This window comes from Epinephelus lanceolatus, chromosome 12, assembly GCF_041903045.1.
Source record: "Epinephelus lanceolatus isolate andai-2023 chromosome 12, ASM4190304v1, whole genome shotgun sequence".
NCBI lineage: Eukaryota > Metazoa > Chordata > Actinopteri > Perciformes > Serranidae > Epinephelus > Epinephelus lanceolatus.
This window is the reverse complement of record NC_135745.1, coordinates 45,706,154-45,718,927: the sequence shown is the minus strand read 5'-3', so window position 1 is coordinate 45,718,927 and position 12,774 is coordinate 45,706,154. Positions and strand designations below refer to the sequence as shown.

General features: G+C 39.3%; 1 protein-coding gene across 16 annotated transcripts in view; it reads right to left on the bottom strand.

The window, feature by feature from the left end:
• Positions 1-6,385: 6,385 nt before the first annotated feature.
• amph (amphiphysin) overlaps positions 6,386-12,774 on the bottom strand; it is a 37,517-nt gene continuing 31,128 nt past the window's right edge. For 10 of the 16 annotated variants that reach the window (XM_033649622.2, XM_078173492.1, XM_033649630.2 and 7 more), the window contains 6 exons: positions 10,044-10,385; positions 9,413-9,457; positions 8,854-8,904; positions 7,978-8,166; positions 7,731-7,832; positions 6,386-7,623 (listed from right to left, as the gene is read on the bottom strand). In XM_033649622.2, the coding sequence (XP_033505513.2) occupies positions 7,519-7,623; positions 7,731-7,832; positions 7,978-8,166; positions 8,854-8,904; positions 9,413-9,457; positions 10,044-10,385 (834 nt within the window). In that variant the 3' untranslated portion in view covers positions 6,386-7,518. The remainder of the gene's footprint in view (positions 7,624-7,730; positions 7,833-7,977; positions 8,167-8,853; positions 8,905-9,412; positions 9,458-10,043; positions 10,386-12,774) is intronic. The other 6 variants (XM_033649624.2, XM_078173495.1, XM_078173496.1 and 3 more) reach the window with 3 other exon arrangements.

The window sequence follows — 12,774 nt, the reverse complement described above, 5'->3', positions numbered from 1 at the left end:
GTCACATAAAGTACAAATAATGAAGGATGGACAGAAACACAAAGACATAGAGGTCAAGGAAGACAAACACAGCAAACACAAAGTAAACAACAAAGAGATAGATAACGAGAAGGACGAACAGGGAGAAGAAGACAGTAGGAAGGAAGAACAGAAGACTAGAGGCACAAAGAAAGCAAGTACAAGCACAAAGAAGGAAAGAAGGCAAGGGGGTCCGGTCTAGCGGGGAGTCCTACGGGGTGATGGACAGTGCACCAGTCCGGTCTCCCTAGTTCGGGGGACAGGACTTTCAGTTCCCTAATCCTAACCCTAACCCTAACCCTAAGAAGGCAAGGGGGTCCGGTCTAGCGGGGAGTCCTACGGGGTGATGGACAGTGCACCAGTCCGGTCTCCCTAGTTCGGGGGACAGGACTTTCAGTTCCCTAATCCTAACCCTAACCCTAAAAAAAGTTGATGAAAAGTTTAAAAAGACTAAAAAAAAGTTGATAAATACTAAAAAGCTAAAAAAAATTCATTGGACTAAAAACATTATTTCATGGAGTCTAAGTTCAGAAGGTGGTACAAGGACAAGTAGGAAAGACAAGGGAAGGAGATAGTAAGAAAGAGGAAAAGAAGACAAGGAACACAAGTAGAGCAAGAAAATACACAAAGAGTGAAGAGTAAGAAGTCAAGAAAAGACTAGAGAAACACAAATCAAGATGAAAACAGAGCAAGAAGAAACACAAGGACTGAATAGAAGAAAATTAAGAGAAGTCAAGAAAAGACAGGAACAGAAACACAAAGAAGATGAAAACAGACTAAAGAAAAAAACACAAAGACTGAATCCAAGTATAAAGAAAATGAATAAAAGTCAAGAAAGACAAATAGAGTAAGCACAAGAAGAGTGAAAGACAGGGGGGAAGAACAAACAGTGTACCGGACCTGATGAAGACACAATAAAAGGTCGAAACGTTGTCAACGGTACACTTAATACTTGATATAACAAAGGCTGCACAGAGAAGACAAACAGATCACAGATGGAAGACAAATAGATAGCAGAATAGGAAAAACAGGGGGACAAACACTAAATAGAGAAAGAAGAGTCATATAAAGTACAAATAATGAAGGATGGACAGAAACACAAAGACATAGAGGTCAAGGAAGACAAACACAGCAAACACAAAGTAAACAACAAAGAGATAGATAACGAGAAGGACGAACAGGGAGAAGAAGACAGTAGGAAGGAAGAACAGAAGACTAGAGGCACAAAGAAAGCAAGTACAAGCACAAAGAAGGAAAGAAGGCAAGGGGGTCCGGTCTAGCGGGGAGTCCTACGGGGTGATGGACAGTGCACCAGTCCTGTCTCTCTAGTTCGGGGGACAGGACTTTCAGTTCCCTAATCCTAACCGGCCAGTGCCTCCCTCGCGGACTCCCGGCTGGACTGGCCCCCAACCCTTAGCAAAGGAAGTACCAACTTCTGAATTTGGAACCTGTTCCCTAACACTAGCCCTGATTTGATCCCCAATTCTAATCTATCAATCCCACCCTCTAATATTTACAAGTATAACCCTCACCCTGATCTTTATCCCTAACCCTAACCACTATCTACCCTAGCCCTACTCCATAACCCTAAACAAAGGAGATTAAAAAGTTAAAACCACTAAAAAGTTTAAAAAAGACTACAAAAAAGTTGATAAAAAAGACTAAAAAAAGTTGATGAAAAGTTTAAAAAGACTAAAAAAAAGTTGATAAATACTAAAAAGCTAAAAAAAATTCATTGGACTAAAAACATTATTTCATGGAGTCTAAGTTCAGAAGGTGGTACAAGGACAAGTAGGAAAGACAAGGGAAGGAGATAGTAAGAAAGAGGAAAAGAAGACAAGGAACACAAGTAGAGCAAGAAAATACACAAAGAGTGAAGAGTAAGAAGTCAAGAAAAGACTAGAGAAACACAAATCAAGATGAAAACAGAGCAAGAAGAAACACAAGGACTGAATAGAAGAAAATTAAGAGAAGTCAAGAAAAGACAGGAACAGAAACACAAAGAAGATGAAAACAGACTAAAGAAAAAAACACAAAGACTGAATCCAAGTATAAAGAAAATGAATAAAAGTCAAGAAAGACAAATAGAGTAAGCACAAGAAGAGTGAAAGACAGGGGGGAAGAACAAACAGTGTACCGGACCTGATGAAGACACAATAAAAGGTCGAAACGTTGTCAACGGTACACTTAATACTTGATATAACAAAGGCTGCACAGAGAAGACAAACAGATCACAGATGGAAGACAAATAGATAGCAGAATAGGAAAAACAGGGGGACAAACACTAAATAGAGAAAGAAGAGTCATATAAAGTACAAATAATGAAGGATGGACAGAAACACAAAGACATAGAGGTCAAGGAAGACAAACACAGCAAACACAAAGTAAACAACAAAGAGATAGATAACGAGAAGGACGAACAGGGAGAAGAAGACAGTAGGAAGGAAGAACAGAAGACTAGAGGCACAAAGAAAGCAAGTACAAGCACAAAGAAGGAAAGAAGGCAAGGGGGTCCGGTCTAGCGGGGAGTCCTACGGGGTGATGGACAGTGCACCAGTCCTGTCTCTCTAGTTCGGGGGACAGGACTTTCAGTTCCCTAATCCTAACCCTAACCCTAACCCCTAACCCTACACTCACCCACCCACCTCATAATCACCGGACTGGAAAACAACGACCACTGGACCATCGGACAAAGGAAAAGAGCAGAAAAAATATGGATACACAAACTTGCAACAACTGTACCCGGAGGCCTAAACGATGACTAACTTCCTTCTTTCTCAACCCCCACCTTCCCACCCACCCTCTCCTTCTACTTTATTTTTTTATTTTTTTATTTATTTATTTTTTTTTTTTTTTTTTTTTTTTTTTTTTTTTTTTTTTTTTTAATTTATTTTTTCTTCATCTTATCTTCTTTTAGTTACACCTTCCCATAAATCATCCAGACCATATGGCTTAGAGGCAAAAACCATGGCTTTCACACGGCAGACCAGGGTTCGCTTCCCGGTTGTACCCACTAAACATCTCCACTTTTCCTTCACTTTTATTTTTCTACCCAGCTTTGGTATATATAACTCCCCCCTTCCTTTTCAGTCCAGACCCCTTAGCCCAGAGGCTAATACCCCGGCCTATCAACCAATAGACCAGGGTTCGATTCCCAGTTTACCCCACCATACATCTCCACATTTTTTTATTTTGTTCTTTGCCCTTTTTAGTTACATTTAACTCCCTCCTCCCCTTCTTTTGCACAGGCCCCTTAGCCTAGAGGTTAACATCACAGCTTATCACCCACTGGACCAGGATTCAATTCCCAGACAAAACAATTTTTTTTTTTTTTTTTTTTTTTTTTTTTCTCTTTCTCTCGCTTTCTTTCTTTCCCTCCTACATTTATCTCAATTTCCTTTATTCCCTCCTTCCCCTTCTTTCCCCCCCCCCCTCTTCTTCTTTTTCTTTGCACAGTACAGTAGGCCAGAGCAAAATAATTTCACACAAACCCATAACCCCAACCCCAACCCCATCCCTAACCCTAACCCTAACCCCTAACCCTAACCCTAACCCTCCATATTATTTGGAGACTACACCCAACCCAGTTTTTAACCTAAACCTAACCACTTTAAACCCTAACACATTGACCAAATTGGCATTTCCACAAATTAATTAATTAATCAATTAATTGACCAAAAATACATTCTCTAAAAATATTAAAAATATTAAATATGGATGGCATTGATTAAAAATACACTCAATTCAGGGGACACAATTAACCCTAACCACTTTAAACCCTAACATATTGATCTAATTGGCATCACCACAAATTAATTAATTAGTTGACTAAAAGTACATTCTCTAAAAATATTTAAAAAATAATAAAAAGATTAAATATGGATGGCATTGATTAAAAAAAACACACTCAATTCATGGGACACAATTAACCATAGCCACTTTAAACCCTAACACATGGACCTAATTGGCATTACCACAAATTAATGAATTAATTGACTAAAAATACATTCTCTAAAATTCTTAAAAATATTAAATAGGGATGGCATTAATTAAAAACACACACAATTCATGGGACACAATCAAACAACAGAAGACAAGCAGGATTCATACACAGGAACACAAGCAATTTTATTCAGGATAAATTAAAAACATGATTGGCAACACTAAAAACATAAATAGGAATCAAAACATTAGACAGATAGTTCATTTGGCATTATTCATAGAGGGCAAATCATTAATTAGGGGATTAAAATTAATTAAACTCATCCAGGGATATGTAAACATAATTGATCATACTTAAAAACATAAATAGGGATCCATAAATCAGACACATAATTAATTAGACACTATCTAAAACTGGGAAATCATTAATCAGAGGGTTTAAACCTGTAAAACTCATTATTTGGCTACATTAAAAACAAGGGAAGGGAAGCGGGGACTCACAAGGGGTTAAAAAATCTTGGCAGAGCACATGACTGATCATTGGTGACTTTATTGTTATACAATAACATTAATTTCAGCAGGTTTTACTGTAATTTTCATTCGGAACAAGCTCAGGCTTATTCCTCCATTAGTGTGTGTGTGCTCAAACCACGTGGGAGGAGCCTGGACACTCACTCACTCTCTCACAGAGCTCACTTCTACTGCAGCAGCCAGAGGAGAAACAGCTCACTGTCTCAGCTCCAGTAGTGGGTCCAAACTTTGCAAGAGTGCTGGTCCTGAGGAAGATCCATATGGATCGAAACGTCGACAGACAGCACTAGATTCATTAGGACTAATTAAGGCTCAGCAACAGTTTTTTTCCCCTTGAGGGCAAACTTTTTCTCCCTCCCTTTGTCTCCTCTCTTGCCTTTTCTCCTCACTTCTCCCTTGAGGAAAATCCTTCCCTTTTGGAGTTTTTTTCAGTATTTCTCCCTCTTTCTGACTGCTTTTTGATTACTTTTAACCTTTAACCTTACCCCTTTTCTTCTTATTTTAGACATCTTCCTTTCCCCTTTTGGGAAAGCGCTTTTTGTTATTCATTAATTTTTTATAATTTCTATTTTCATTTCCACTATTGTTTTCTTTACTTTGTTTATATTTTTTATATAACAAAGGCTGCCCCAGGGGAACATTAAACACAAAAACAGTAAAGGACACTTACACACAAAACACAAACATTAAAGGACACACACACACACCAAACACAACATTAAAGGACACCTACACACAAAACACAATATTAAAGGACACATACACACAAAATAAAAACAGTACACACGTGCACACACATCTACATTAAACATAAAAAAACAAGAAAAATAATAAAAAAATACACCAAATAAACAAAAAACGTACAACAAAACACCACAAACACGTACACAACCATGGCTGATGGTGCCTGGACAACAGTCCAATATGGCAGAAAGCGCCACAACAAATACAGGGGGGGGGCAGCATGGCTGGGGTGCCCCTGGGAGGATGGACAGTGCACCACCCTTCCCCTCTAGCAGGGGATGGGGTACAGTCCCCTATCCTAACTAAACAAGCCAAACAATATAAACTTAAAAAAACCAAAAAAATGGAAAAATAAAAACAACTAAAAATAAGCAAAATAATACTTGATATAAACTTTAATTTAAGATAAATAATACATAACTATAAAACAACTACGTTATTAAATAAATACACCGCTAAATAAAACCTAAGTGAAGAAGATGGGGATGGGGGACTGGCCATCCGTAGGGTGGAGAGTGCACCTACAGGAACCACTCTGTGGTTTCCTGTTTCAGTCCCCTAACCTAACCCACACACAGACATCAACAATGAGGCTCACAGCTCAAGTTGTGGCAGGCTATGAAGCACCAGTTCTCGGCAACAGGTCCTCAAACTGGGCCCCAGTCAGCCTCAAGTACCGCTGGAACCAACCTTCGTCCAGGGGGAGCTCCTGTAGGACACGGTGGAACTCGCTGTGCTCAGTGCGCCTCTGCAGGGTATCATGCACCCAGAACCGACGGCAGCGTTTGGCCCTCAGACGACTCTGGAACCTCCAGAGCAGGTACAGTGGAGTGATCGTGGTGATCTCAGCCACAGTCGATGAGAGAAAGGAATGGCGGAAGTAATGTTGTTGTTGTTGTTGTTGTTGTTATCTAGTGAAAATGGGCAGGCTCATACTCGCGCGTCTGACGCGATAACGCGAATTTTACATTATGGCCCAGCGTCCAAACTCAAGCGAGTAGCGCGATGAATTTTCATTTACTCACATCAGTAAATCGCGCTCATCACGTTTGATGGGAACACAGCATGAGAGTGATTTATGATCTCATTTCTCAAATCACTCATGTTGCTGAAGACTGAACTGTGGACAACCCAACAAAACTCTTAACAATTTTTTCACTATTAAGTCTTTATTGATATTGACATAAATGTTTATGGTATGTACATCACAAAAATGTCTACATTAAGATTTCATTTCACTGTCAAAGGAAGTGACATCAACTTTTGTTGATCTACAGAACTGCTGGAATATGGAGACCTGAAATTTACTGATGACATAGATTGTATATTGCATTTCTTGACACCTTCCCTGTGATAATATACTTAAAATAGCTGATGACATTAAAATGTCTTCTACTTGACTCTGTTTCTTGCAAATATAATTCTTCATTAGACGTGACTTCTACAGCTATACAATGACATTTGCAATAGTGGGCAGAATCTTTAGACTTTTTATCTTCAAATACTCATTTTCATAAAATATTAAAGATTATCATTCGGAATGTGCACTGGTTCGTTTGCCAATGCTCAAATGACAAATATCAATATTATTTTGGCAAAAACACAGAAACACTCATCAGTGACTTAAATCATCACCACATGTACCAAAGAAAAGATCACCACACACACACACACACACACACACACACACACACACACACACACAAACCACACAATTAACCATGATGTTACAGAAATACACTAACAGTGATTCAAAGAAAACAGTCATAACATCTGGAAAGAAAAATCAGGAGTTTCATGAAACACTCAGTAACATTAAATAGATCACAGCACTACAGATTCTGATATATTCCACAGCAGAGCAACAAAATCAGTACAACACACTCGGTGCAAAGAAGGTACAGTTCTTTTTTTCTTCTGAAACATTTTTTTCTGCTTTTTGTAGGCGTGAACATGTTGAGATTGCAACATTCCCAATAAATACATCATACATGTTTGTGTCTTTCTTTCAACAGCAAAAAAACAAACAAAAACAAAAAACATTTTAATTCCAGAGGAGGATAGACCACACTCTTAACATCATGCTTATAATCTTCAGTTGTCCTGGAAATAGTAGTACTTATTAAGTGTGACTTTGTGAAGTTTCATCTACCACAGAAAGCCGTAACTTGTCCAGCAGACAGCTGCAGCAGGTTAAAAGGGTTTTTTTCTGGGGCTGGCTACATGCTGACAGGGCAGCTTGGACAACAATGTCTTGAACCTCTACTCAGCTGCATACAGTTCTTACTCCAAACACTGAGTGAAGTTTTCTGGGAACAGTCCTTTGTGAGCACCAGCTCCGAGTGTTAACCAGTCACTTTCTTTGATCCCTGTCAGCCAACCGGCATCCTACAACAACAAACACAAACATCACTCTCAACACTCTTCATCTCTTCCTTTCAGGATGCTGTTGGACTTAAACTACTGGACTTGTATGGGTCACCAGTTGTTCTCACCTGATCCTCTACTGAAGCTGTAGGAACCACCAACACTATATCACCTCTTTTCAGCTCGAGCTCATCTGAATTCGCAGCCTCAAAGTCGTGCATTGTCTCCACCTGCAGAGAGAGAAATACCATCATCCAATTAATCGTGGTAACCATTTCTTTACAAAATAATAATAACAACAATATAATACAAATGTATTTTTCAATTTGCTGATTTCAGCTGATTGTCAGCTGTTAGTATCTAGACGAAACCCACCTTGTACAGGAAATCATCAGGAAGTCCCGACACTCCACCACTTGGACTCATGTGTTTGATAGGCTGGTTTCCAGCTGTCACACCGTTGTCACTGATGGCAGTGGGAGAGATGATGTCAGCATCACGGTCATCATCGCCTTCATTACTGGAGGCAGGCTCAATCACAACAGAGGGGATTGGCATCTTTTCCTACAGAAGATAAAAAAACATTTAGTTGTCACATGAATAACTTTTTACTTTCTCTCAGTGATGATAATAATAAAGAAGAAAAACATCACCCAGACACAAAAAAATGTTTATGTAGAGAACTCAGAACTTATTTCCAAAACTTTCAAGGGCCTCAGTCTCAGTTTTTCATTCGAGTTAGTCTTTATCCTTTGTATCATCTCTTTATCTTAATATGCCTAATTTATAATAATAAGCAATGTAATGATATAATTTATAGGGGATGTTTAATGAGTGTATTCATGTTTATATTCTCAAACACAATTTTTTTTTTCTAGTTTAAGCTCCGCATTTGTATTTTTATCAACCATTTTTTAGTTGTTGTAGGATGGTGTTTAATTAAAAGTGATTTAATTATTACTTAAGTCACTCCATAACCAGTAATGATAGATCACCAGAACCGTCAGGAAACATGGAGGATTATAAGCCAGCAGCAACAAATGACTAAATTAACTGAACAAGTTGAAGGAACTGACAGGATTACACATTGCACTGGAGATGGATGGATGGATGGATGGATGGATGGACAGACACTTTTGATTTGGGAAAATGTTTCATTATACTCACTCAGGACTGATGAAATGACAGGGTTTGAGTTAGTGATTTTTGTTTTTGTATTAATGGTCACAATCAAAGTAAAGTGAGAGTTACCGATGGAGCTGCTTCATCTGGAGATGGTTTTGCTTCATCCACAGGAGGAATCTGTGCCAAATCACAGAAATCATTTCATTAAAACAGAAACAGAAACTTTTTCAGAATCACATAATCCGTGGTCAATAGCTGTTGGCATCACAGATTCTGCTGCAGTATTTCACTTCATTAATATTAGAGATAAAACATCAGCTAATGGAGCACAGGGGTCATCACAGTACACAGTGTAACCTCAGCAAACGATGAAAAAGTATTTGAGTGAGTCAGAAATAAACAGTCTTATAAAAGACAATTTCCACACATTGACACATTCTTGTTAATCAAGAAATTTTAATTCCAAGATTAATTATAAACCTTTAACATCAGCAGCTGTCATAACTGTAAAAAGTTCAATTTAAGTGTTTTGTCGCTGCAACATAAAGGATGTTGTCATGTTGTCTTGAATCGGAGCACTGCATCAAGGATGTCTCTTCTTCACAGTAACACATCTTTAACAACAATAAACAAACATCCATTATTTATTAATGACAAAAACTACACTCGGAGCAGAACTACACACCTCACCAAGCTCCGCCTTCTCAGTTCCGGGAGATCCAACAGTCAACTTTGGACAAAAAATAACATTTAATGACATCATTCACGAAGAAAAGACAAACTCACAGAGACAAAATCAAGGACACAAACTCACTGAGACAAACTCAAAGAGACAAACTCACAGACACAAAATCAAAGACAAGAATTCAAAGAGACGAACTCACAAAGACGAAATCAAAGATACGAATTCAAAGAGACGAACTCACAGAAATGAAATCAAAGACAAGAATTCAAAGACAGGAATTCAAAAAGACGAACTCAGACACAAAATCAAAGAAACAAACTCACAGAAACAAATTCAAAGACATGAACTCACAGACACGAAATCAGACAGGAACTCAAAACAACAACAGATATAAACAATAAATTCAATTCAATAATTTCTAATGTAAATGCACAATTTAATAATTCACACATGATGGTGATGGTCATCATAATGATGGTGGTGATGATGATGATGATGGTCATCATAATGATGATGATGACAAAGATGATCATAACAATGGTGATGATGATGATGATGATGATGATGGTGATGATGAAGAGGAGATCACACATTGATGCAGTCAGATATTGTGATTAATTTGTTAACTCACATCAGATTTCTTCTCTGTCACGCTGACAGAACTTCCTGTATCTTGATCACCAACCGACAGACCTGGAGGTTCTTCGATCTGTTTTCCAGCAGGAGAACTTGGAGGTTCAGCACCAGCTTTAGGTTCCTCCTCCTCCTCGTCTCCAGCAGAGAGAGCTGTAGGTTCCTCACCAGCAGGGGAAGCTGTAGGTTCCTCACCAACAGAGGAAGCTGTGGGTTCCTCACCAGCAGAGGAAGCTGTGGGTTCCTCACCAGCAGGGAGAGCTGCAGGTTTGTCTTGTTCTTCAGAAACTTCTGTGTCCAAGGCTTCTGGAGCCTCAGTTGTTTCAGCAGTCACTTCGTTCTTTTGTAAAAAAGATGGCGATCAAACACAAAACTGTTCAACTGTGACCTTTTAAATCAAATTCAATTAAAGAATTCTGAACATCTCAATTGACCGCTCATTAATTCCAGTCCTGCCCTCATATCTGCTCATGTTCTTCATCTTAAACTTCATCAGCGTTCAGTCCCTCCTCACCATTAGATACAAAACATGGAAAAGAAATGATGACAGGCAGAACAGAGCTGATGTCATGACTACATTACTTATTAATGAATTATATAAAAACAAAACGTAAATATGTTAAAATTATCTGTATCATGCACCAGCAAGGGCTGTAACGCTTCGTGTGTACCTGCCAAAACATTAGTATGGTGGTCATGGTTAGATGGTCACAGCTTGGTGGTCATGACTGGGTGGTCACAGCTTGGTGGTCATGATTGGGGGAGGTCACAGTTTGGTGGTCTTGGTTTGATGGTAACGGTTTGGTGGTTACGGTTGGGTGGTCACGGTTTGGTGGTCACGGTTCGGTGGTAACAGGTTGGTGGTCACAGTTTGGTGGTCATTGTTTGGTGATCACAGTTTGGTGGTCATGGTTTGGTGGTCATGGTTTGATAGTCATGATGTGGTGGTCATTGTTTAGTGGTCACAGTTTGGTGGTCATGGTTGGGTGGTCATGTTTACGTGGTCATGGTATGGTGATCATACAGTCTCTGATGTAGGACTTAAGTTCATAAGCATGAGTTCTGCCTGGACACATTTGGCAACATGTTGCCAACATGCTGTAAGGTCAGTCACACTATAGAGAACATAGATACTATTGGTCATAATAGATTTAATTTTATGGCGCTACTAAATGAACCCACCAACTCTTTCCATACATGGAGGCAGAACAAATAACACACAAACATATATGATGTTGTGTTTCACAGGATTAACTGAGTCTGTACATGATTGTGAACAGGTGAGATTTTTGAAGATGTCCACAGATTTCTGCCAGAGGGTGGAGGCCACCACACTGAAGGTTCTGCCCCTGAAAGTCCGTAGGTTGACACAGGAGGTGTTGAGCAGACAAACATCTGAGAACGTGAGATTTCAGTACGGGGTATATGTTCAGGTCTGGAAAGTACTGGGGGGGCGAGTTTTACAATATTCCATATCTTTCATATATCATGATAAATTACATTTAATAAACCTGCTCTTACTTTTCCAGCTTTTCCTGCGAATGCACCTTCTTCTTAAACATTTATGTAACGTCGGCTTTTCAACATCCAGCACTGACACTTCCTTGATGTCCACAGTCTTTGAAGGTAATGTGATAACTGTCATGTTGAGAATACACTTCAGCATTTAGCACTTTAGACATTTAATTTATAGGTTACCTATTTAATCAAATAGGTTTTTCGAAAGTTGTTTATTGAATTTCTTTCTTGGGCTCTCACCTCGCCCCAAACACAAGGGCACACACAGACACTAAAACTGGCCTCAGCTCCAGAACATGGGCTCTACTTGGGCAGCAGGAAGCAAGCACTGGGTCTAATCTGTGTAATGGCAGCAACACTACATTTGGTGATCCAGCAGAGTCAGGCCGGTTCAGGATCTGCTACAGCCACCTGCCCTCCTCCTGGTGGAAGTATGACCTACATGCATCTATGCCAACAGAACTGCTACCCCCTATTATTGGACTGAAAAAGCCAGCCTGTGATCTGAACCGCAGACACCAGCCGAAGTGTTGGATTTCTTCATGCTCATCTGACTGCCTGCTTGGGTCTCAAACTAACAACTTGATTTCTCCAAGCAGCAAAATACTTCCTTCCTACAAAACCCAAAACCAGTGAAGTTGGCACGTTGTGTAAACGGTAAATAAAAACAGAATACAATGATTTGCAAATCCTTTTCAACCTATATTCAATTGAATACACTGCAAAGACAAGTTACTTAATGTTCGAACAGGTAAACTTTGTAATTTTTTGCAAATATTAGCTCATTTGGAATTTGATGCCTGCAACATGTTTCAAAAAAGCTGGCACAAGTGACAAAAAAGACTGAGAAAGTTGAGGAATGCTCATCAAACACTTATTTGGAACATCCCACAGGTGAACGGGCTAATTGGGAACAGGTGGGTGCCATGATTGGGTATAAAAGCAGCTTCCCTGAAATGCTCAGTCATTCACAAACAAGGATGGGGCGAGGGTCACCACTTAGTGAACAAATGCGTGAGCTGATTGTCGAACAGTTTAAGAACAACATTCCTCAACGAGCTATTGCAAGAAATTTAGGGATTTCATCATCTACGGTCCGTAATATCGTCAAAAGGTTCAGAGAATCTGGAGAAATCACTGCACGTAAGCGACAAGGCCGAAAACCAACATTGAATGCCCGTGACCTTCGATCCCTCAGGCGGTACTGCATC